Source organism: Lampetra fluviatilis, chromosome 6 (assembly GCF_964198595.1).
Source record: "Lampetra fluviatilis chromosome 6, kcLamFluv1.1, whole genome shotgun sequence".
In the NCBI taxonomy this organism is placed as follows: domain Eukaryota; kingdom Metazoa; phylum Chordata; class Hyperoartia; order Petromyzontiformes; family Petromyzontidae; genus Lampetra; species Lampetra fluviatilis.
This window is the reverse complement of record NC_136280.1, coordinates 2,554,547-2,579,159: the sequence shown is the minus strand read 5'-3', so window position 1 is coordinate 2,579,159 and position 24,613 is coordinate 2,554,547. Positions and strand designations below refer to the sequence as shown.

General features: G+C 55.7%; 1 protein-coding gene across 1 annotated transcript in view; it reads left to right on the top strand.

The window, feature by feature from the left end:
- Window positions 1-24,568, top strand: part of LOC144932947 (unconventional myosin-XVIIIa-like) — a 75,867-nt gene extending 51,299 nt beyond the window's left edge. Inside the window, exons 31-46 of the mRNA XM_078857347.1 lie at window positions 1,011-1,165; window positions 3,093-3,216; window positions 3,880-4,080; window positions 4,652-4,762; window positions 5,911-6,015; window positions 7,524-7,670; window positions 8,213-8,326; window positions 9,743-9,859; window positions 10,737-10,820; window positions 11,279-11,416; window positions 12,076-12,261; window positions 12,706-12,845; window positions 14,588-14,632; window positions 16,594-16,746; window positions 19,043-20,605; window positions 21,261-24,568. Coding sequence (XP_078713473.1) covers window positions 1,011-1,165; window positions 3,093-3,216; window positions 3,880-4,080; window positions 4,652-4,762; window positions 5,911-6,015; window positions 7,524-7,670; window positions 8,213-8,326; window positions 9,743-9,859; window positions 10,737-10,820; window positions 11,279-11,416; window positions 12,076-12,261; window positions 12,706-12,845; window positions 14,588-14,632; window positions 16,594-16,746; window positions 19,043-20,603 — 3,381 coding nt within the window. The 3' untranslated portion in view covers window positions 20,604-20,605; window positions 21,261-24,568. The remainder of the gene's footprint in view (window positions 1-1,010; window positions 1,166-3,092; window positions 3,217-3,879; window positions 4,081-4,651; window positions 4,763-5,910; window positions 6,016-7,523; window positions 7,671-8,212; window positions 8,327-9,742; window positions 9,860-10,736; window positions 10,821-11,278; window positions 11,417-12,075; window positions 12,262-12,705; window positions 12,846-14,587; window positions 14,633-16,593; window positions 16,747-19,042; window positions 20,606-21,260) is intronic.
- The last annotated feature ends 45 nt before the right edge of the window (window positions 24,569-24,613 follow it).

The window sequence follows — 24,613 nt, the reverse complement described above, 5'->3', positions numbered from 1 at the left end:
CTTCCCCCTGGCCTTTTCTCATGAGTCTCTTAAGCCCCATCACCCCCCCCCCACCTCCACTCCCCCATGGTGAAAGGTCGATGTGAGAATGAGGAGTAATACGGAACATTGCCGTGGCAAGGCGATCGCCGGATCGACGTGCAGATCCAGCAAACGAGAGTGCAGGTCAGCTGCCTCTTACTAAAGCCGTTGTGAGCCACCATCTATTCACTGCTGGATGGAATAATCTCCAAGCCAATCCACCATTCTCCACTTTTTAGGTAGCTTGAAACCACATTGCAACACGGGCCCCCCCCCAAACCCCCCCCCCCCACCATTCCCCACCAACCCCCACCACCGCACGCGTCAGCGAACCGCGACGCCTTCCCGGTGGCCTCGCGCCAGGAGGGCACCGGGAGGACCTCACGTGCTCGGGATTTGATTTGATTTTGCTCATGGGTTGTTTGCGTTGGGCCACGTGGTCACGATCTTGGCCTAGCCGACACAGCGATGGCCACGCGTAACAAAAGCGCTCGCTAACACGCGCCAGTCGTGTCACCGTTTCAGCTCCGTAATGAGGCGAGGCTAAAGAACAAAATTGACGCATTCCGCGTTTTTCTATTGTATAACGACGTTCCGCTCGGAAAGGTAAAACATTTGCGTGTTCAGCGCTGCATGACGAATATAATTTGCCCCGCGCCTCCGACTACCACGGTTGGCTACGTACGGTGCGCAAGAAGTTCAACATACGTACGCACACAATTTGCGTGTGGCGCAGTTCGGTTTTCACGACGTACATTTTCGCCAGGCCATGACAACGTGGCCTGACCCGAGAGTAAATTACGAATCGTGATCGCACCGCGAGCACGCTCGACGTCACCGTTTTGGGCCAGGCGTTTGCGTGGGGGAGGTTCCTAAACCAATCGTTGACGAGCGTGTAAATCTCTGGACGGGCTGCGAACGGCACGTTAAGAACTTTTGAGTGATCGCCGCGCGCTCGCTCGCTCGCTCGTGCCGCGGTGCTGCCGCAGGTGACGGAGATGCAATCGAGCGGCGAGGAGACCCAGCGCAGCCTGCAGAACCTGCAGCGCCGGTGCCAGCGCCTCGGGGCCGAGCTGCAGGACTGCCGCCTCCACATGGAGACGCACCAGGCGCGCAACCACGAGCTCGACAAGAAGCAGAAGAAGTGAGCGACTCATGCGGGGGGGGGGGAGCGGCGGCGAGGGTTCGGGGTGAGGGGGTTAGGGGTCGGGGGGCGGCGAGCGAAGCTTGAGTGAGAGAGCTGCGGGGATGACAGCGAAATCCCCGAAGTAACCCGCTGCAAAAAAACGATGTTTTAAAATAATTTTCGCACTCGAGGCAGTGTTTCAGTTTCATTTGTCTCCTGAGCAGTTTTATCCGCCGTGCTCTCTCGCCGGCGAAGTGGCTCGCGGGGATTTTAGTGCGCGCTCGGAAAAGCGACGGTGAGCGGCGGTATAACCCGTCGCGCTGGAAAACGGGATGCAGAAGCAGATACCACAGAACTGCCTCTGAGGTCCCTTCGGGTGACCTCTTTCCGTCCGGTAAACACTCGGGGGGGGGGGGGGGGTGTGGACTGTCCCACACGCCAGGATACACACAAATCTTACAGTCACATGGCAGTCAAATACATGTTTTTCATTCTCAGAGCGGGTGGAATTTGGCCAAGCTAAGCGCAAAGCTGAATACCTTTTTCGGTGCAGCCGTTGGCGAACTGGGCTGTGACCAACTCGCTGCACTTGAGAAGATGCTTCATCATGGGTGACTGACGCTTGGATGGGAGCCCAGGATCTTGTGGGTGCCATTCTGACTCCTTAGCCACCCAGGCCCCCCCCTCTCCCCACCTCCTCGAGGCCCCCTCCACCGTCCCACCTCCTAGCCCCCCTTTCTCTATCCCCTGCCATCCATCTGGGCTCATGGACGTTATGATTATTCACTGACAAACAAAGCCTCGAAAGGTTTCCGAAAGGAAAATAAATGAAAGCGCCTCGCCAAGCGCGATGAATTTATTCTCAGGTTTCTGCAATTTTCCAATTCCTGTGTTACGTCAATTTATTCTGTGCGGACCTTCGCTTTGCCGGGCTGTGATCTAGTGCATCCCTGGGCGTAAGGGCCGCGTTCGCAAAGATCAACGAAATCCTTTTGGGTCAGCAGCAAGACAATTTCCGCGAATGGTGACGCGTCAACTCGATCAACAACAGCTTTTGTTTCAACCTACAGCGACAAAAATCGCGGATCGGCATGATGAGCATCGTCAGCCGTGGTTTATCCACTGCTGGATGACGACGGTTTCCCTGCGCCATCAAAAACCTTCACGGTCGTTCAGGGATTAGAGAGACTCGCACCGTCATCACAACTGCCGCGCCGGGAGGTCGAATCGAACCGGCGACCTCTGGATCGCGAGCCCAGCACGCTGCCTCCCGTTACCCCGCGGTGCCAGCAAAAGTATTGGTTTAGTATAATCATAATGAGAATCTTTATTTATCCTCGAGAAATCCAATGAGCCATGAAGCTTTTTTTCACAAATGTTCATTAGGGGCGGGTCACAAAGTATTAAGGAATATAGATCAGTGCAGTACGCTATTTAGATTATTTTGGCGCTATACATTTCCCACGTGATAAGCCGCTTCATTGATCTATCATTTGTGGCCAGGTCGCTTCTGAAAAAGAAGCAAATGGCTCAGTGTGCTTTACCTGGTAAGATGACACGTGGCTTAGTTTAATTTGTCTATTGTTTCAAGTGATTTTTTTACCTTTCCTATACTTTGCACTCCCATCGTGTTTCTTTATATCGTTTGTTGCTGTAACGTTCTGACCCCGTGTCACCTACTGGATACCTGTGAAAAAGAGCTGCATAGCTCATGGCACTCCTCCTCCGCTATGAATCAATAATACTGATTCTGATTATGAACGCGCAGTTCTAGAGAGAGAGAGGCAGACGCTTAACTCGAGATCTTTGTGGGGACGTTCGCTGCCGCTGTCGTAAAATGTCGCCGACGGCTACGTGCGCATGTTCGTTGAACTTCTTCTGCAAGCCGTGCGTAGCCAACCGGGCTTCTCACCGTCCTACCCCGGTGGTTGGGCGCCGCTGCCAGGTTTGACGGCGAGCTGGCGCAGGCTCTCGAGGAGGCGAGCCGCGAGCGGAGCCAGAGGGAGCGTCTGACTCGCGAGCACGACGTCATCTCCCTGGAGATCAGCAGCCTCAACCAGCAGCTGGAGGTGACGAGAGACGGCGCGTCGCACGATACGCACGCTACGCGCGCACACGTGTGTATCGATTTAAATGTATGGGGGAGCGGTGGTGCAGCGGTTAGCGAGCTGCCGCGCTGCGAACCCGGGGACCCGAGGTTCGATGCTCGCTCGCGACCCAACAACGGCGACGAATATTTGAACCGATTCTGGGACTCCCCGAAGGCCACTCGGCCTTCATAACTAAGTACCTGGAACGGTGTGTAGACACCAGCACTGGGGAGACAAAGGTGGTCAGCCGTGGCGTTTACCGTCCACCCCCGCGTGTGCCGTGCCGTGCCGACTCGCTAAAAGCATTTGCCCCGAATGGTGTGTTGAAGGCTACGCGGTGAATCTTTGTACACATACATACATTGCAGCACGCACGCATGAACAGAGAAGCAAGTCAGCTGTCGACAAGTTCACGGCTCCCTTGTTTGGATGTCACGGCCTCAGGTGTCTGTGATGCTCACGAGTCAGAATGTTTACAACCTCCGGCTTCATCTTCACGTGGAGGCCAAAAGCCTGGTGATTTGTCTGAGCGGATGATCATAGCATTTTTCTCTAATGTTTGCCTTTGAACACGTGCGAATTTCTCTAACCGTCAATGGAAAAACTTCCGCGTGTTGCGTGCGTGCGCGCGCTCGCCCCCAGGACAAGGTGTTTGACATCACGATGCTCAACGAGAAGGTGGCGCAGCTGGAGAACGAGCTGCTGGACGTGACCACCCAGGGCTCGCACGACGAGGGCTCCGTGGCGAGCCTGCGCAAGCAGATCCGCGACCTTGAGGCCAAGGTCAACGATCAGGAGGAGGAGCTGGACGACCAAGCGGGCAAGATCCAGCTTCTCGAGCAGGTGAGGGGGTTGCGGACACCGCCGTGGTCCGCCGCGTGCCTCTGTCTCTGTCTCGATGTTTGGTTTCATACAAAGCATCATCGCTCATGCAATTTGGATCTCACGAACCACAAACCCAGGTAGAAGGCAGCGGCAGCCAGGTGCGCGATGAGCCGGCACTACCAACAATCGCTCCAAGTTCTACAGTCCTCCATATATCAAGATGTTTTTACGGCCAATTCATGAGTGCGCTACGAACCGGGCCACCAGGAGTTCGATTCCCGCTCGCGGCCATCGACACCGGTGACGATTATCTGTACTGGTCCTGGGCCTCCCCTATGTTGACTCAGCCTCAAATGAGTTATTGGTGCAGTGTGTAAACATTGCCACTCGGGAGACAAAGGCAGCCGGGCGTGATGTTGGCCACCCGCGGCCTCGTGTGCTGTACCGGTCTTCATAGACGCTGCTGTTCGCTAACGGCACTTGCCCCAACAGTCCGCTAAGGCTGCACGGGGGGCGGGGGGATGTTTGTGTTTGCCACTGACTGCGACGGCCACAACGCTCACCGCTTACCAACCTCTTGCACGCGCAGAACAAGCTGCGGAACGAGATGGAGATGCAGAGGATGAAGCAGATTCACCAGAAAGAGGTGGAGAACAAAGAAGACGAGGTGGAGGATGTTCGACAGACCTGCCAGAAACGGGTACCTCCCTCTCCGCATCCCCTTGCCTCATCGGGTTTCTGTTCTGCCCCCTGTTCTGTGTCAGCCCCCTCCCATAGTCAAACTAAAACAATGAAACTATAAACGATATTTTTTTTTTTACCAGGTAAAGGCCCCGCTGAGCTGCATAGCTCTTTTTCAGAAGCGACCTGGCCACAAACGAAGTGGCTTATCGTCACGTGGACATTTCTAGCAGCCAAATACTCATAACACACACAGACTGGGTTGGCCAAACATCACAATGTAACGGAACCCTCCTGTAAAAGGTTTTTCTTTTCACTCATTGCGGCTCTCCTGGTTAAATAAATCGTAATTTTTATCATTATATAGTAAATCCCCTTTTCTGCATCCCAAGCATTGCCGCGGCCATGAAAGCAGACGAGATCCAGAACCAAGTCCGTGACGTCTCGTGGCCAATTAGTGCCGGCCGGCTGTTGTCCGAGATTCATTTGAAAAACGACCTCTCTCTCTCTCACTCTTCCCCGACGATGGTGGTGTGAGTGTCTGCCTGCCAGTGTCGTCTGTGAGTCTGTGAGTGCACTGTGCTGCTACGAACCCACAACAAACCTAATGTTTGATCCCAGGAACGGGGGTTGGGTGTTCGGAGTCAATATTTTCTCCTGCGCTTCGAATTAATTAATTCATCGCGCATCGTCAGCGAAGGACCGTTTGCGTCAAACGCGCGACTTCTTGCTACGTCGTTCGCACAAACTGCTCTTGGCTGCCATACACCAGCGCCTCGAGTGATTTGTTTGATCCACGGATCAAGGGGGTAAGAGGGGAGGGGGGGGGGGTCGACCACGGGGAGGGCAGCGCCGTTCTTTTGAGGGTCGCAGTCCTCACTTCGAACGTCGACCCCCAGCCAAAGTGAGTGCAATTTGCCAACCGAAAGGGGAGCACAATTTTCAGCAGGAGTTTGCGCGTCAATACGGGGAAATTGTTCTGCAAAGTGGCATCACAGCCGACTCCCTCGAACTGAGCTCTCGATCGCTAGGAGACCTGTCGCAGATGCACCGGTGACATTTATGACAAAGTCAAGCCATCGGATGCCAAAAGTTTATAATGCACATCAAAGTGTGTCTGTGTGTGTGTTTTTATCATATATGTATACCGCTTGTCTTTGTGTGCAGCTGAGGCACCTGGAGCATCAGCTGGAGGAGGATCACGAGGACAAGCAGAAGCTCGTGATGCAGAAGCGAGACCTGGAGAGCAAGCTGGCTCTGCTGGGGGAGCAGGTGCTGAGCTCCGTTTGCGCGCGTCAGGAGCAAAATTTACAAACGCTTCGACCTCGAGCGGGGCTTATTGCCAACTGCCCGCCGTCGTGTGTGCGTGCGTGCGTGTATGTACGTTCGTGTCGCTGACCGTGCGAGTCGGAGGTGCGGGGGGAAGGACAAACAAACTAAAGACGAAAAAAAAGCGGCGCGCAGCGATTCACACGGGGTGCTGGAAAATGGACTCCTGTTCAGAAGCGTCGAAAGTGCCGAGCCGGCACTGCTGACATCCCGAATTAGAATCCCGATTGCAGCCGCCTGCGAGTGAACACCGAAGCGCTTTTGCCCTTTACTCGACAGCCAACTAATCGTGTAACTATGCACAGTCCACCGTTTCCACCGCCCACGTTCCCCGCTTCCCGTTGCCCTCAACAACCCATGTTGTGGTTGCTGTCGGCCGAGCGGCCGAGCGGCGGTGGCGGTGGCTACGCTGCTGCTGCTGCTGCACGTGGCTGCTGCTTGCGATCCAGCGCTGTGGAGGCAGCAGCAGCAGCAGCAGCGAGGGGTTGGTGGATCGCCGCACGCACGGACGTTGTTGGGAAACTCGCCTCGCTTGGGCGTCGAGGAGGTTGTGCCGGGCCCTGGCTCGCCAAGGGAAGACGGTTCGGCAAACGTGGACGAGCCGCCATCTCTGTTTAGCACGCAGGAGGCTTTTGCGACCAATATCTTTCATCGAGGCATTTGTTGGGTTAGGTAGCGTGAATATAAATGTGTCATTAACCTGCCACCACCCGACACAGCCAATTAGAAAGGGTTTGTCACGTAAACACAGCACCCCAATTCGTGACTGGTACAGCACACACCTGCTGTGTGTTGGAGAGTAAACCCACCACATTTAACAATTCGAGTACAACGTTTTCGCTATTAATTACAACCAGCATCATCAGGTGACAGCCAGAGTTGTGGAGAAATCCTCCTGTTTGGTCTAAAATAGAGGGATAAACGTGATGTCGTCACGTGTGAGCCACTCGCCTGATGATGCTGGTTGTTGTAATTCCTGGCGAAACGTCACGGTGCTCGAATTGTAAATGTCGTCGTGGGTTTTACTCTCAAACACACCGGTGTGCTGTACTAGTAACGAATTGGCACGCATTGTTTACGTGACAAACCTTACCAATTGGCTGTGTTGGGTGGTGGCGGGTTTAACGTCGCATTTATATTCACGCGACATAACCCAAAAAATACAAAACCCATATTATGGGGTGTCATCTCTTCCTCTCTGCATAGCGCGGGGCCTTGCGCCCCCTGGCATGCGTGGAGTTTTTCTCCGGGTGCTCCGGGGTCCTCCCGCTTGAATGATAATCACAAGCGAATCGCGCAGCGTTGCACAAAGCAGTTTTTTCTACAAATGCCGCTGCCGGATAGATATAATTAAACGAAAACGGACTCTTCGGCAGCGTTTCACGCGTTAACAAACAAAATCCCGCGAGTTTCTGATGACGTTCCTTCTCATTGCGGTGGGGGTTGGGCAGGTCGGGCAGAGGGACTTCGAGTTGGAGAAGCGGCTAAGGAGGGACCTGCGGCGCACCAAGGCGCTGCTCGCTGACGCGCAGACCATGCTGGAGCACCTGAAGGAGAGCGCTCCCAGCCGGCGGGAGATCGCGCAGCTCAAGAACCAGGCGAGTCGAGAGGGCCGCTCCGAGCGATCGTCGCGTCGCCAGCCAACTTCCACTCCACTCGCTCGCCACCCAACTGCTGCCCTGCCCTTTTGTTGAACTCACTCTCTGCCCAGCTGCCCTGCCCTTTGGTTTAACTCGCTCGCTGCCCAGCTGCCCTTTGAAATAACTCACTCATTGCCCAGATCTCTTGCACTAATATCAAACTCACTCACTGCCCAGGTGCCTCGCCCTTTGATTTAACTCACTTGCTACCAAGGTGCCTTGCCCTTTGGTTCAACTCGCTCGCTGCCCAACTGCCCTGCCCTTTGATTTAACTCACTTGCTTCCAAGATGCGTTGCTCCAATATTTAACTCATTCCCTGCCTGGCTGCCTTGCCCTTTAGTGTAACTCACTCACTGCCCAGCTGCACTGCCCTTTGATTCTGCTGGCCCACTGCCCAGCTGCCCTGCCCTTTGGTCGAACCCACACGCTGCTGCGTGTGTGCCCCCTCGCCTTCCCGTCGTCCTGACCTCCGCCTCCCTCTTCTCGTCTGTGCCGGCAGCTGGAGGAGTCGGAGTTTGCGTGTGCGGCCGCCGTGAAGGCCCGCAAGGCCCTGGAGGCCGAGGTGGAGGACCTCCACCATCAGCTGGAGGAGATGACGCGGAGCAAAGTGGCGGTGAGAGTCGGGGGGGGCCGGGGGGGAGGGGGCGCCACCACACCGGGGGTCCGGGGGCCGCAGAGGCCTAGGCACCAGGCTTGAAGAGGGGGGGGGGGTGGTCAGGGGGGTACGCGTGGACGTTGAACTTCTTCCGCACCGTACGTAGCCAACCGTGCGAATCGGAGGTGCGTGGGGAAGGACAACGAACTAAACGCACACAAAACAGTTCTACAGAAATTAGTTTGTCAATCTCGATGATTTGAAAGCGCGCAGCTCCCAGACGGCCGCAGGAGTGCGTCCGAAAGTGCCGCGCGATGATGCGGTGACCGACGATGACCGGAGTTCCTCCCGATGAAGGTTTACTCCGCTCCTCGACGGGATCGGCGAGGTATCGTGGGGCAACCCCGAATTATTTCCCTTGCACCAGGGGCCCCGTGCCAGCCACGCTGCTGCGCCACCGCGGGGAGGGTGGGCGGCAAGCGGGCGGCCACCCCCACCGAGAGCGGCGGATTGATTTTTTTTTTGTCCCCGTTTGTTCTCCCGGGTTCTGTCTCTTTAGCCCCCGGCTCTGCCTCGTGTCAGGAGATCAATAGCCGTCTGTCGGGACGACTCGATCTTCTCCAGGGGGCCCCCCCCCCCCACTGCTGCCGCCTCTGCTGCCTGTTGGAGGGAGCGCTCGGAGTTTCACCCACAGGGCGCGCTTGTCGACACAGCCCCCCATCTGTACCCCCCCGCACTCCCCCCACCTGCACCCCCCCCCCCCCCGTACTCCCCCCACCCTGGCGATCGTCTCCTACATCGCCCACCCACCGCCCACCCACCCACCGCCCACCCACCCACCACCCACCCACCACCCGCCAACCCACCGCCCATCTACCACCCACCCACCTGCCCAGCTACCACCCACCCATCGCCCACCCACCCACCGCCCAGCCACCCACCGCCCAGCCACCCACCCACCACCCGACCACCCACCACCCACCCACCCACCGACCCACCGCCCACCCACCCCTCACTCGACCACCCACCGCCCACCCACCGCCCGCCCACCCACCACCCACCCACCCACCACCCGCCGCTTCTCTTCTTGCCATCTCTCTCCCAGCTCTCCGGCTGTTCCACACGCTCGTGCGTCACGGTCGGGGGGGGGGGGGCGACGGCGGCGGCTTCGTGCCACTCCTTCGTCACCGGGCCCAGTGTTGTGTCTCCGTCGCTCACATAACGGCCAAATGCGGCGTGATAACGACAGCAGACGCGGCAGGAGAGGGCGGAGCGGACGCAGAAGACCTCCGGCGCCCCTCCGTGCGGGCACCACGAAGGATTCAACGCAAATATTTTCTCGTCTGTTTGTTTGTTTGTTGATTTGGCCGCCTGTACTGTTGTTGTTGTTGTTGTCGTCGTCTGTGCCGTTGGTGCCGCTGGACTGGCGAGCAGCTGGAGGAGCAGATGGTGCGTCTGCAGAGAGAGAAGACGGACCTCCAGGGGAGGGTGGAGGAAGACCAGGAGGACCTGGACGAGTTGATTAAGAAGCACAAGGCTCTCGTGGCCCAGGTGCCAGGCTCACCCGCGCGTGCATATATTAGCACATCGTTTGCATGGCAATGACTTCTCAAAGTGCTCCCTTACTTCTAAATGTAGCTCGATAAGCGATTTTTATTCATTGGCTCGTCCTGTCGTCTGATTGGACGTTACCTGTACTGTGTTATCATTACCATTGGCTCGTCCTGTCGTCTGATTGGACGTTACCTCTACATTGTTATCATTACCATTGGCTCGTCCTGTAGTCTGATTGGACGTTCATTATTGCGCTAACCACTGCGCCACCGCTCCACCATAGCTCGGCTGCTTATAGCGTTGCGTAATTCCATGTTATTTATTTTCTCTGATGCGTAATTAGCGAGTGTGTTTATTAAAACGTGTTAAAAATAATTAGCTCTTGCTGCTTATCGGCACCGTAATAATCCCGTTATGCTTAGTAAAAAAACAAAATGTTCACGGATGTAATCAACTATAAGCAATGTTTGCTCCACATTAATTGACCTTCCTCTGCAGGCAGTGGAAAATAGAGAACAAACTTGGTTTGACACAACAAACGGGCATCTTGCGACATTTTAATTGCTCCTACAACGCGGTGCGGATTCACGAAGCTTCTAAACGCGGGGTCTCTCTGGACGCCGTACGAAAACGGAGCGCGGTGGTCCAGATCGCCATTGGCAGTGCTGAACCAGGCGTGGGCATTCGACAGTCCTATGGCGAGAGCCAGTCTCCCTGCAATAAGACGAGCAGCTGCGGCGTCTCACCGCGGTGGGCGCGGAGTGAGCGGCGACTAGCGACGTGCGGTCGGGTGACGGAAGCGTTCCGCTAAGTTATCCGTGTCCGCCCCGTTCACACGGTTGACCCTTCTCTCTCACTCTCTCTCGGTCCGCAGTCGTCCACAGACCTGGCCCACATCAACGAGCTGGAGGTCAACCTGGGCGACGCCGCGCGGGAGAAGGAGGAGATGGAGGAGAAGGTAAACGGCGGTGGTGGCGGCGTCAAACAACGAAACAAAAACTACAACAACAACAGCAACAGCAGCAGTATCGTGACAGACCGTGCAACTGCTCGTGAGAGCAGAACTGTCACAAGACATTAGGAACTGCCGACTCACGGGTTCGTCGTGATAATTGAACGTCCTTCGTACGGCACGTGGACCGTGTGACCGCGCGGTTACGTTGGCCGTGATCGCGTCGCGTGACCACGTGAACACGCGTCGCGTTGACCACGTGACAGCGTGACCTGTGACCACGTGACGGCGTAACCCGTGACCACGTGACGGCGTGACCCGTGACCACGTGTCGTGTGGACCACGTGACCCGTGACCACGTGTCATGTGGACCACGTGACAGCACGGCGCATGAACCGCGTCGCGTAACCCGTCAAAGCGTGACCGCGTCTCGTGTGGCTCGCTCGTGTCATGTGGCGCTGCAGGTGCAGGTGCTCCAAGCACGCGTTGCCTTCCTGGAGCAGTCCATGGTGGAGCGCTGCATCGTGAGCCGCCAGGAGGGGAGGATCCGCGACCTCGAGTCCAAGCTCGAGTTCGAGAAGCTGCAGATAAAGCGCTACGAGGCACGGCGCCGTCATACCGTCTGTGTCTGTGTGTCCGTGTGTCTTGTCTGTGTCTCTCCATCTGCCTGTGTGTTCATCTGTGTGTGTCTGTGACTGTCTGTGTGTGGATGTGTGTCAGTCTGCCCATCCATGCATCTGTTCATCTGTGTGTCTGTGTCTCCATCTGCCTGTGTGGCTGACTTGAGGGGAGCGGCGGTGTAGCGGTTAGCGCACTGCGCTACGGGCCCGGCGACCCAAGTTCGATTCTGGCGAGCGGCCGTTATCTGAACAAGTCATGGGCCTAACCTAGGTCGACTCGGCCTCAAATGAGTTCCTGGCGTGGTGTGTAAACATCACCACTCAGGAGGTAAAGGCGGCGTGGTGTTGGCCACCCACCCCCTCGTGTGCCGTGCCGGCCTTCATAGCTGCAACCCCTGGGGCGCCTGCCCCACTCACATCGGCAAAGTAATGTGCGGGGTTCAGCGTATGGCTCCAGAGTATGTGTTGGCTAACAGCACTTGCCCCAACAGTCTGTTAATGCTATACGGGGGATCGTTGTCTTTGTGTCTCACTGTCTGAGTGCATGTGTGTGCCTGTCTAACCGTGCATCTGTTCGTCTGTGTGTCTCGAACGATGATGATGATGATGCTCACGACGCCGATGACGGCGGGACTCCGCAGGCGCTGGCGCTGCGGCTCAAGGAGAACATCGACCGCGTGAGCAGCGAGCGCGACGAGCGCGGCGCCAGCGAGGGGCGCGAGAAGGAGCAGAACAAGCGGCTCCAGAGGCAGATCCGAGATGTCAAGGAGGAGGCGGCGGAGCTGGCGAAGCGCGAGGGCGAATCCAACCGCAAGCGCCACGAGCTGGTGGGGTCGTCGGCATCACCGTCGTCGTTGTCATCCTCGTCATCTTCGACGGCATCGCCCTTGTCACTGTCGTCATCCTCGTCCTCATCGTCGTCATCGTCAGCAGCGTAATCGGTCGATGCGATAGATGTCTCCACAGTTGCTGATGTCATCACCACCAGTAGCAGCAATGACAATATCAGTCGTCGTCATGATCAGTAGCATATGATTAACAGCAGCAGCAGCAGCATGTTCGGCATGGTCATCTTCATCACCAACATCTTCCAACATCAACCCTTCTCAAGTCCAGTACCTCTTAAGCGCACCCCTCTCGATATGTGTCACCTCTGAGCCCCAGCCCGCGGTAGCGAAGTCCATTGGGGGGGGGGGGGTGGCCTCCCACAGCCCCCCACGGCTTTCTGCAGCCCCCCGCAGCCCCCCGCTCTACAATGAATTTTCCCACAGGAGCTGGACATGGCGAGCCTGGAAGCCGCGAACCAGAGCCTGCAGAGCGACCTCCACGCCTCCTTCCAGAGGATCAGCGACCTCCAGGCGGCCATGGAGGACGAGATGGCGAGCGACGAGAACGACGAGGCGGTGGACAGGTGGGCGAGCGAGCAGAGGGACGATTACGCAGGCGAACGGACAGACAGGCAGATGGGCAGACAGGCAGGCGGTTAGACAAGCAGAGAGATTAATGAGTATGTTGAACTTCTTTTGCTCCATACGTAGCTATCCATGCTAATCTGAGGTGAGCGGACAGGACAACAAACTAAATACAAAAAGCAGTTCCAAAGAAATGAGTTTTCAATCTCGATGACTTAAAAGCGCATAGCTATGGTGGCTTCCTAATATCCGATGGAAGAGCGCCCCAGACGACTGCAGAAGCGCGCCTGAACGCGCGCGATGCAGTGACCGTCTTTGTTCGATGGCGAGCCAAAGAGCATACAGACGAATGAGCAGACAGACAGACGGACAAGAAAACAAATATACAGACAGACAGACGAGCGTTTCTGGGAAAACCAGGCCAACGTGAGTGCACTCGAGTCGACTCAGGCGAGGGAACTGTCTGTCCCATGGAAACGAGATTATTACAGAGACACAAAGGCAAACAGACAGAGAGAGACACAAAGACAGACAGACAGAGAGAGAGACACAAAGGCAGACAGAGAGCGAGAGAGCGAGAGAAGAGAAACGAAGGTGCTGGCGTGGCCACATCACCGCACCTCCCGCCGCTTGATGGCGGCGCTGCCGCTTTGCGCCGTTTGTCTCACCGCCACCGAGGATTCCCCATCGGCGGGCAAAACGAGTCGGCCGTTCCCGTCGGCAGACATGACCCCCCCCCCCCACGGCTCTCTGCGGCTGGAGCGTGCCGTGGAAGGCGGTTGGTTTTCACCGCGACCGAGGACTCAGAAAAAGCCACGGACGTTGGAGAGGTTTTTGGAGATGATAGTTTAGTGTTTTTTTATGCGACTACGCACTTACAGAAAATGCTGAGGCGGGATTTGGTTTTTTTTGCTGTTTTTTTTTGTTCGATGCTTGCTTTCATTTTTTCCCGCCTTGCTGTCCCCCTGAAAAAGAAAATATTTGCGCGAGGAGCGGAAATAATTCGGACGTTGAGAAATTAGCGTTGCTGACCACAGAGGTAGCTCGGGATTTATTAAGACGAGATTACGGTGGGTGGGTGAGTGGGTGGGGGCCGCCGGAGAGGGGGGGGGTGAAATGGTAAAATAACCACCGCCAGTAGTGGCGGTGGCTGCGTTGGCGTTTCTTGAGGGGTAATTGGCGCCATCGGTGAAAAATGACTCCCACGCAACGTGGGACCCCTCCCGATGAGCAAATCAAATAGCGCCGTGGCCTTTTTAGCGCGACAGTTTTCTTTTCTTCTCCCCCAAGCGTTTGGTTCACGGAACAAAGCCAACTTCTGTTTATCGCTCATTCCCTATCGCAGCGGTCGACCTGCCGGAGGTAAATCTGTACTTTGCCATCCAGCAGCGCTTGTCCAAACCAAGCAAAAAATACTCGGGACCAGTTTTGGGCCTTCAGCTAGGGTGTCGAAACCAGTGCAGAGTCTTGCTCGTTTAAATAAACGCTGCTGTCAATATTTAATTATGGATTTCATTTACCTTAAAGATCCACAGTCATGTGAGATGAGCTTCTACGCGTTATTTACATTTCCCCCCCCCGAACTCCCACTGTCGACCGAGCTTCGCTTTAACTCCAATCGTTGTCTGCTGCGATTTCCCACCTCCCGTTCGCGACCTCCTCTTCTTATTTCCTCCTCTTTCTCTTCTTCCTCCTCCTCCTTCCTCGTTGCACTCTGCGTGACCTCTCCCGACGCCTACAGGGTGCAGGAGCTTGTCGCGAAGTACCAGCGGAAGAAGAACAAAACGTGAGATTCCCCCCCCCCCTACTCTCTGCGCCGGACATCGTAGTAGTACTAACAAAAATAACAACGCGCGAGCGCGGGAGAGCGACAGACTCGGCTAACTTGGCTCGGTCGAACGTCGCGCGTCGGGCGCCGACATTGCCGAACGTTTCTCCTCCCTTTGCGGGATTCGTTTTGCCGAACCGTGACCACGTCTGTCCGGCGCGCGCCACGGAAAATATGTCTATACGCGGATCTGGATCATTTAAAAATTAACTCCCGCTAACCCTATTAATGGTACCGACCGATTGATTACACTAAGCTGTTATATCGCCAAGCGATTATCCTCAGCTATTAATTACAACGATTTATAATGCGGTTTAAGAAAGCCGCGGTTGAAGACGTAAAGTTTCGATTTAAACTCGCGTTTAATTCCACACTTGGCGTGTCAAGCCGCAACTTTGCATATTTACTTAAATCTTTTAATTAACTTCCATCACAAACCCACCTGACCAATGAATTTAAATAAAAAAAAATAAAACGAGCCCTTCTCAGTTAATTTCAAAGCCCATTTACTTATTTTTGAGCACCGCAAACTCTGTTACGAGTGCCAAGGAGTGGACTCTGCCATCGCACGTGACCTCCCCCCCCCCAGGGGTGGGGTTGTTTTGCTTGAATCGAATCAGCCGGGCCATGGCGGCTACGCTGCTGCTCGTGGCCGCCTGTGATCCAGAACAGTGGAGAGCAGCGGCGGCGGCGGTGGCAGCGAGGGTTGGCGGATCACCCCACAGATGTTGTCGTGAAACTCCCTCCCCCGGTGGATGTCGAGGAGGTCCGCACGTACCCTAGCACGCCAGGAGAGGGCGGGACGGCGATGGTGTGAACTCCGCCTGTTACAGGTGTATGGGATAGAGCGTTGCCCCCTTGAACGCCTGAGTTTTCCCCGGGTGCTCCGGTTTCCTCCCACGTATAACGCACTCATAAATTGGCCGATGACACCTTCACATATATAGGGGACCTCAGAGCTTGGGCAATTGTTGGCGCAAGATTCTCGCCGCGTGGCTGCTGAGCCTTTCCCGCTCGACTTTGGTTCCTCCTGGCGACTCTCAGTCGTTCTCTCTCTATAAGAGCGAGCGGATACCACGTGACATGATTATCATTGTTGTCGTTGTTATTAAATATAACCGATCTTTACGTTTGAATTGTAGCTTCAGTTCAAATCTCAACCACGTTGACCCGTGGATTACGGATTAAACTGCTCAACCGCTCGGTGGACTGCATCGGGAGCGTTCGCAATCTTGAAATGCCGTCACGCCACCACGCGCCTTGCCTGCATCGTCCCCAACGGCGCTGTCGTTTCCGCCCGGTGTAATACGCGTTGGCACATCCTGAGGTTGTCTCTCTCTCTCTCCTCCTCCTCCTCCTCCACCTCCTGTCCTCCCTCTCTACATTCGCCCTCCCTCTCATTGTCATTCTCTGTCACTCCCTCTCTCTTTCTTTTGACGTTGTGTCTCTCTTTCCTTTCGCTACGTCTCCCTTCCCTAATCTCCTCTCTTCTCCCCTCTCTGCCTCCCTCGCTCTGTCGCTCCCTTTCCCCTCTCCTCTAATTCCCTCTCTCCCCTCTCTGCGCCAATCTCTATTTTTGCCCTCCATGCCTTTCCTCTCTACTCTCGAGTCTCCTTCAATCTTCTCTCTCCTCACCTGTCGCATTCCTCTCCTCTGCGCCCGGCAATGTCTCTGTCGCCTCTCAATCTTTCCACATCCTTCTGCTCTCATCTTCCCTCTCGTCACTCTCTCCTCTCTTCATTTTTTTTTCCGTCACCGTCTCTTTCCTCTTCTCCTATTTCATGTTCTCTACATTCTTCCTCTTCCTTCTACAATTCTCTCCTCTGACACTTTCTCCTCTCCTCTCTTTTTCCTCCGCTCTATCGCTCCCTCCCCCTCTATCTCCTCTCTCCTCTCCGCCGTCTCCCCGCTCCCTCCAGTGGGGGCGACGAGGACGAGGACTCGGAGGTGGAGGATCGCGTTGACAGCGTCAAGTCGTGGCTCTCCAAGAACAAGGGCAGCCCGCCGGGCGACGTCCCGGGGGGCGGGGGCAAGACCCCCTCAGACGAGGGCAGCCTCAAACCCTCCTCCAAGTGAGTCTCACTAACCTCAGAGTGAGTCTCACTAACCTCAGAGTGAGTCTCACTAACCTCAGAGTGAGTCTCACTAACCTCAGAGTGAGTCTCACTAACGTCAGAGTGAGTCTCACTAACCTCAGAGTGAGTCTCACTAACCTCGGAGTGAGTCTCACTAACCTCGGAGTGAGTCTCACTAACCTCAGAGTGAGTCTCACTAACCTCAGAGTGAGTCTCACTAACCTCAGAGTGAGTCTCACTAACCTCAGAGTGAGTCTCACTAACCTCAGAGTGAGTCTCACTAACCTCAGAGTGAGTCTCACTAACCTCAGAGTGAGTCTCACTAACCTCAGAGTGAGTCTCACTAACCTCAGAGTGAGTCTCACTAACGTCAGAATGAGTCTCACTAACCTCAGAGTGAGTCTCACTAACCTCAGAGTGAGTCTCACTAACCTCAGAGTGAGTCTCACTAACCTCAGAGTGAGTCTCACTAACCTCAGAGTGAGTCTCACTAACCTCAGAGTGAGTCTCACTAACGTCAGAGTGAGTCTCACTAACCTCGGAGTGAGTCTCACTAACCTCGGAGTGAGTCTCACTAACCTCAGAGTGAGTCTCACTAACCTCAGAGTGAGTCTCACTAACCTCAGAGTGAGTCTCACTAACCTCAGAGTGAGTCTCACTAACCTCAGAGTGAGTCTCACTAACCTCAGAGTGAGTCTCACTAACCTCAGAGTGAGTCTCACTAACGTCAGAGTGAGTCTCACTAACGTCAGAGTGAGTCTCACTAACCTCAGAGTGAGTCTCACTAACCTCAGAGTGAGTCTCACTAACGTCAGAGTGAGTCTCACTAACCTCAGAGTGAGTCTCACTAACCTCAGAGTGAGTCTCACTAACCTCAGAGTGAGTCTCACTAACCTCAGAGTGAGTCTCACTAACCTCAGAGTGAGTCTCACTAACCTCAGAGTGAGTCTCACTAACGTCAGAGTGAGTCTCACTAACCTCAGAGTGAGTCTCACTAACCTCAGAGTGAGTCTCACTAACCTCAGAGTGAGTCTCACTAACGTCAGTGAGTCTCACTAACCTCAGAGTGAGTCTCACTAACCTCAGAGTGAGTCTCACTAACCTCAGAGTGAGTCTCACTAACCTCAGAGTGAGTCTCACTAACCTCAGAGTGAGTCTCACTAACCTCAGAGTGAGTCTCACTAACCTCAGAGTGAGTCTCACTAACCTCAGAGTGAGTCTCACTAACCTCAGAGTGAGTCTCACTAACCTCAGAGTGAGTCTCACTAATTTAATACTTCGAGTGAGTCCTGAAGGAATGCACCATGGGCCCAGGCCAAGCATTGAACTTGTTGGTACCACTTGAGATGCCGACACTTTAATTGCACCAACATCCTTAAATTGCCAATCGCAGAGGAAATCCCATAACCTTATCAGAATCCGCGAGTGTTAAGCCGTACACAAAAAACAACGTACTCTGAAGAGGGGCATTAACCAAAACGTCACGCCACCTGCGTCGTCACTCTCGCAGCGTACATTCGCGACGCGTCGTCAGTGCGGCAAGGTTCACCGCAATGAATGCGAAGGTGGCGCACTGTGGTTTAACATTGCAGTCTTTCTGTTGTTGTTGTTGTTAGCCAAGCTGTAAAACTGATGTGTGACGGGCCCGACACGTGACCTAGGACGTGTATCGACAAGATAGGGGCTGCCCCGTGGTTAGGTATTCATCGCTCCGCGTTATTTTGTCTCCGTCGCGTGTCATAATTTGATGTAAAGTTACATTACATGTATAATCTCATTTTCGCTCTCCTCTCACTCTCTCTGTCTCCCTCTGCTTCTAAAATAACTGTTTTTTTGACACCTCCAGTCTTGGTTTTCACTCTGCTTACAAATACCGATTGCGACGTACTCACAACGAGTGACCCAACGAGTGACGCTCTTTTAAAGCTAATAACCAAATCAGTTAAATTTTTCGCCCATTCGTAGTTGACTCCCACCACCCAACCACACCCAGGCCTCGATTTAAACAGGGTTCCGGAGGATATTTCCACTCCCCGGCACACCACATCCAGTATACATCTCGCTATGGCCCCTGCTACTCCAGTCTACCCGCACAACCGTCAAATATTCTGTGAGAAATGAAGCCTAGAACTCCACCTGAATCTTCTCTGCTGCCCCCTTTTTGCCGTCTGTCTTCCTCCCTCCATCCCTCTCGCCCTTTCTCCTTCACCTCCTTTCCTCCTTCGCCTTCCTCCCTTCCTTTCCTCGCCTTTCCCCTCCCCTCCGCGCGTTTCCCCCCTCGGCCGGGGTCCAGGTTCAACCTGGACGGCAAGGACGCGGGCGACGTCCGTCCGGCGTCCGTCATGAGCTCGCTGAGCTACCGCAAGCGTGTGGGCAGCCAGCACGACAACAACGACGACGACGACTCCCAGTCGCTGCTGTCGGCGCTCAGCAGGGACTCGGCGGCCGAGCAGGCGTCCTCGCTGCGCAAGTCCAAGAAGGCCTCCAGCATGGACGACCTCGACGACGTCAAGTCGTGGCGCAGGTCCCTGCCTTCCGCCGCCGACGACTTCGACGATGACGCCGCGAGCGTCTCGTCGCGGCCGTTCGCGCGTCGCCCCAGGAACGGCACGGCCGGCGACAAGCGATGGTCGCTCGCCAACCTCGAGAAGGACGACGACGCCAAGTCGGACTTCTCGTTCGTGCCGTCGCTGCGCCGCATGGCCTACGACAAGGGCGACGACGCCAAGTCCGGCGCGGGCTTCGGCGGCCGGAGCTCCCTCTCGCTGCCGCGTCCCGCGTCCGCCGCCTCCTTCGGGGACGGCGGCGGCGTCGGCCTCGGCTACGGCCTGGGACGGCGCTCCGATTTCGGCGGCGGCGGCGCGAGCCCGAGCGTCGGTCGCGGCCGGCTGGACTCGGGCGCGCTGAGCCCCACGCCGTCGTCGCTGCGCCGCTCCGAGCTGGGCGGCACGGGCGCCCTGCCAGGCTCGCGCCCCGAGTCGCGGTCGTCCGTCTCGTCCTGGTCCAAAGGCGGCGGGGGCTACGGCGAGTCGGCGGGGCGCGGCGGCGGTGACGGCGGCGACGACGGCCGGACGTCGGCGCTGGCGCGCAGCCTCTCGGTTCCGCCGCGGCCTCAGAGCGCCCTCGATGGCGGCGGCAGCTACCGCGGCGCCGACGCGACGGACGACGTGAAGCCGGTGACGCACCGCAGCTGGCTCGACCCCGAGCTGGAGGCGGCCATCAACGAGGTGCTGAGCTACAAGCCCGTCAAGCCCAAGCGGCGCAACTACTCGGCCGTGTCGGACGACGACACCGCCGCCGCCGGCGGCGACGCTGACGACGACCGGATGAGCGTGAGGAGCGCCAAGAGCGTGCAGGCGAACGGCGGCGGGGAGACGCGTTCCTCGCAGATCCGCAGGTCCTACTCCGCCATGGACGTCAACGCGCCCTCGTCGTCGATCGGGAAGAAGAAATCATCGCACGGCGGCAGGAGGAGCAAGAGCTCGCAGGAGTCGTCCTCGAGCGACGACTCGGACGAGAAGCCGGTGAAGAGCTCCAAGAAGTCCTCCTCCAAGAAGCCGAAGAAGCCGAAGAAGAGCAAGAAGTCGAGGAAGAAGGATGCGAGCGACTCGTCGTCCGACTCGTCGTCCGACTCGACGAGCTCCACCGTGTCCTACAAGAGCGTGGACAGCGTGAAGAAGGGCCCCGCGGCCACGCGCCGGGGCTCCGCCGGCGACGAGGGGGACGGGGACGCCGGAGGGGACGCGGAGGGCAATGGCCGGGCGGACAAGAGGAAAGCGAAAGAGGAGAAGAAGAGGAAGAAGGAGGTGGACAGCCTGATGATGAAGTACCTGTACCGGCCGGACAGCGACTAACGGTACCGGCCAGAGGGCGCCGCGGGGCTTTGTAGTTCACCTGTTTAAGATGTAGGATATTATCCATAACAAGAGGTTTTTCGTGGTTTTTTGGGGGGGTTACTTTACGAATTGGCCGTGTCGGGTGGTGGCGGGTTCAACGGCGCATTGAGATTTACACGATCCAACCCAAGATACCTCTGTTGCGTAGTTTGTCTCTTCGCCCTTGTTATTTTTCACCCAGCGACAAACTAAGTTGCGTCGTTAATGTTCGTCCGTCACGATCGACTCGGCACCGTTGCCACCGTGGCTGTCTGATGGGGGTCGCCGCCAGGTCGAGATGCGCCCGGCGAGGCTGCTCCCGCACGGCGCACAGAAGGGCCCGCGGTGGTCGTTGTATTTGCTGGGTTGAGGATAGACTGGGCCTTGCCATAGGAATGTCTAAATCCCCCCACCGGAGATTAGCGGCAGCCAAGGCTCACAAGGACTTTACTTGAGAACAGGTTTTTTTTTTTTAATAGTTGTGAAAGATGAATTTATAAATGAGATAATTTCCGCTCAGGATCCCCAATGGGCCCAGCACCGCCACTCATCGTGCTCATCACCCACGCTCCCCCCACACCACAACCCCCCCCCCCCCCAAGTTAACACCATCTCGTGTTTCCTTCTTCCGCTCAGACGCTGCCCGACGGACAAACTTACCCCGGCAGACCGACGCAGATGCCAGGCGAGCGATGCGAGATCGAGCGGCGCTCAAGAGAGCGGAAGGAAAGACGGATGCAATCGTTTTTTTCTGAAGAACCCGAACTGCTTTAGCCGAAATCGCGGTACACCGGGGCACACCGGGACCCACCGGGACCCACCAGGGCACACCTTATCCCCCAGCGACATCGGCAAAAGCACCGTGGCCAAGGCAATCTGGTGCGGGGTTGGCACGCGAGTGGCATTTGCCCTCGATGGCGATGGGACGTCACCTTGAAGTGATTTGCACCAAGTCTGCTGCGTCGTTCTGAATGTGCAATGTGCGTCATTGCTGCTGCTGCTGCTGCTGCAGTCAAAGGGAAATTTAGGGAGGGGGGGTGGTTTTGTAACTTTTCCGCCTGAATTAGGAATAGATAATCGGGTGTTGATCGTGAGAGGAAATCAAACTCGGGGTCGTCCGTTGTTCAAATCCAGTCGCTGGATTTACGCTCGTTCCAGATTTTCCACATACACCAATCGTCAAACGGGAAAAGCACGTATGGCGTAGTAGTTCGCTAAACACGTGGGCTTAACGGTAGATTTGGTCGAACGTGAAAAAGCGGAGTTGCAACTCCGCGATCGGAGTTCGGGAACCACAGCGCGGGGATCCCCTTAGGGGCCCATCCACAGCGTCACGAGCTGCCTTCTGCGCCGCGAGAAAATCCCAACGCGTCTCGTCGCCCCACAGTGCCCGGAACACTGCGTTCCTGAAAGCCTTAAGAAAAGAGTGAGTTTTGTTTCATCGTGAAAGACAAAAAAACAGATGGTTGCAAGTGGAAGTGGAACTGAAGGATTTTGGTGTTTGCGGGGGGGGGGGTTACGTTTTTTTTTTCTTGTCCTCCTGTATCCGTGTTGCAGAATTAACTTGGGCAAAAATAAGTTTGAGCTACGTGTCAATCAAATCTTTATTTTCCATCGGAGGAAAACCACTGGAGATTAAACAAGAATTTGTATGCGAGGCATGAATAAGATTGGCTTCGCCGGGAAGTGTCAAAGGTTTGACAGCGTTAAAGTCACACGCGTGGCCAGTTATTGGCTTTGCTAGATTCTTCTTCGGATCGAGATCATACCAAGATTCTCTCCATACCCAGGTGGGGGGTTGGTTCGTTTTGCGTGAACACCCCCTGCCCAAGCCAACACATGGTAGACTCCTCCGCCCACTGCTACCAGCTGTGTGTGGAGCAATGCCATGTGAGTGGCCAGACTACTCTGAATACAACTGCAGAGGGACTTTGGGTGTTCGCAGGGGTGCAGTATCGCGCTGCGGTGGGTGACTTGGCAGTGATTTACAATCGAGCGAGACATTGAGGGGCTCAGTTGGGTTTCTGAAGAAGTTCCCGGCATATCGAGAGAAATGTCGGACGTCGTGCCCAACGGCTCATGGTACGGAGAGCCACGTGCTGGACGTTGGGATCTTGAGGGCTGAACCTCAGAGTCTCTTGGTCCACGATGTGTGGTGTAACTCTGACCAGGATAGTCAAATTTTCAGTAGTGGACCTGGGGGCAATTAGTCTGCCAGGAGGGGGCAGCGGTTGCTACGTATAATCCCAAACGGGTAATTTGTGGGTGATTTTCAAATGATGTGAGATCTCAGGGGAACTCGAGCATACACTGTGAAAGCAGATGGCATGTAGTGTTATGATTGTGGTTATTACATGGATGTGCTATTGTCCTATTGGACATTTGTGTAAAAGACCTTCATAGCTCATCGGATTCCTCCAGGGTAAAAAAAAGATTGTGATTCTTACACCCGCGTGGGATTAATCGGGGCAGCCGCTGGAAACCAAACCGCGAACCCTCCGCGGCAATCGCATTAACGCCACAGCGCTGGGCCCCGTCACCACCCTGCCTGATGACACATCCTGGCAAAATTTGGTCTTCCCATGATACGTCCCGTGGGGGTGCGCGTGATGATCTGGCGCTGAGTTGAAAAGTCGAAGAAAGCTGAAGCATGTCTGTGTGAAAGGGTTGAGAGTGTGCGATGAGCATTGCCGGTTTGCTGAAAGTGACCTCGCAAGCAGAGTTAGAAGGTTACGGGGTACGTTTGTCTTGCAATCTAAATGCAAAATTTACCGAACTCGAGTGGAGGGGGGGCCCCTACTGCCGGCAGTGGCATGGGCACATTTTTTTTTGTTCCTAATAAAGGCAACAAAAAAAACAGGGGGCGGTCCCGAATGGCACAACGTTTTGCTATCGTTGTCAGAAATTCGGACGAGCCTTCCATCGTGCGTCCCACCGCGGTAAGTTTCTTCTGTAAATATGTTTTTAATGTGCTAATTTAACAGGAAACAAATAAAACTCGGGTGTCGCATGGGAGGTGTAAATTCTGCGGGGGGGTGCGCCCGGGCGTGAGCGGGCGGGTGGGTTGAGGCGGCTTTCTAGGAACTATGCCGTCGATCTCGATGTGTGTGCGCGCGTGCGTGACGGCCCCGTCCCAACGGGAGGATGCACAGCGAGGGAGAGCACAGAACACACAAAAGTGCGGAATCCGCGTTGGTCGTTGTGCACAAACAGCAATTAAAAAAGAAAGTTCTCCGCATTCATCATTAACGCTGCCTTCATCATCGTCAGCAACAATCAATCCACTGCTGGATGACGGCCAACCCGAGCCGCCGCCTCCGCCATCTCTCACGGCCACGCGGCGCAAACAATCCATCGACCCTCCTGCAAACGAGCCGATTCCATCGCTCCATCTACACGGGCGGACGCCCTCTCGGGCGCGGTCCATCCTCGCGGTATTTATTTTATTTATTTCCTTCTCCAACATGCAGCAGCGTCAATGAGGAACGATACGTGTTGCGTTTTGTTTTGCTTTTGCACCTGGTCCTTCACGGCCATGCGAGCGGGCAGGGCAATACCTCACCGAACTAATGACCCTTTGACCCTGCCGCACTTCTCCGCCGCCGTCGCCGCTCGTGTAACTCCCCGAACCCCGCCCCCACGGTCGGCTTTAGTGGTTCGACAATCGGAGGGGGGCCTGGCTCTGTTACGGGTCTCGTGTGTGACCCCCCCCCCCTCTCAAACGCCGAGTGGTACGGCGAGAGTCAAATCGAGTTTGCGGGTACGATGATGTCAACGGGGCTGCCCAACGCGATCTCAAATTTATTTTAACGTGGTTGGGTTTTTTTTGTATTCGAGACGTGCTCTGGCCGTGGTTGCTGCCGAATCTGAGCTGGAACGAGCAGGGAGGGGGGGGCTTTCTCTGTTTTTTTTAGCAAATAAAAATGCTAAGTTGTGTAAACGGAGCATCCGTCCTGGGCGCGCTGCGCGTCTCATTGCTGCGTTGCGTG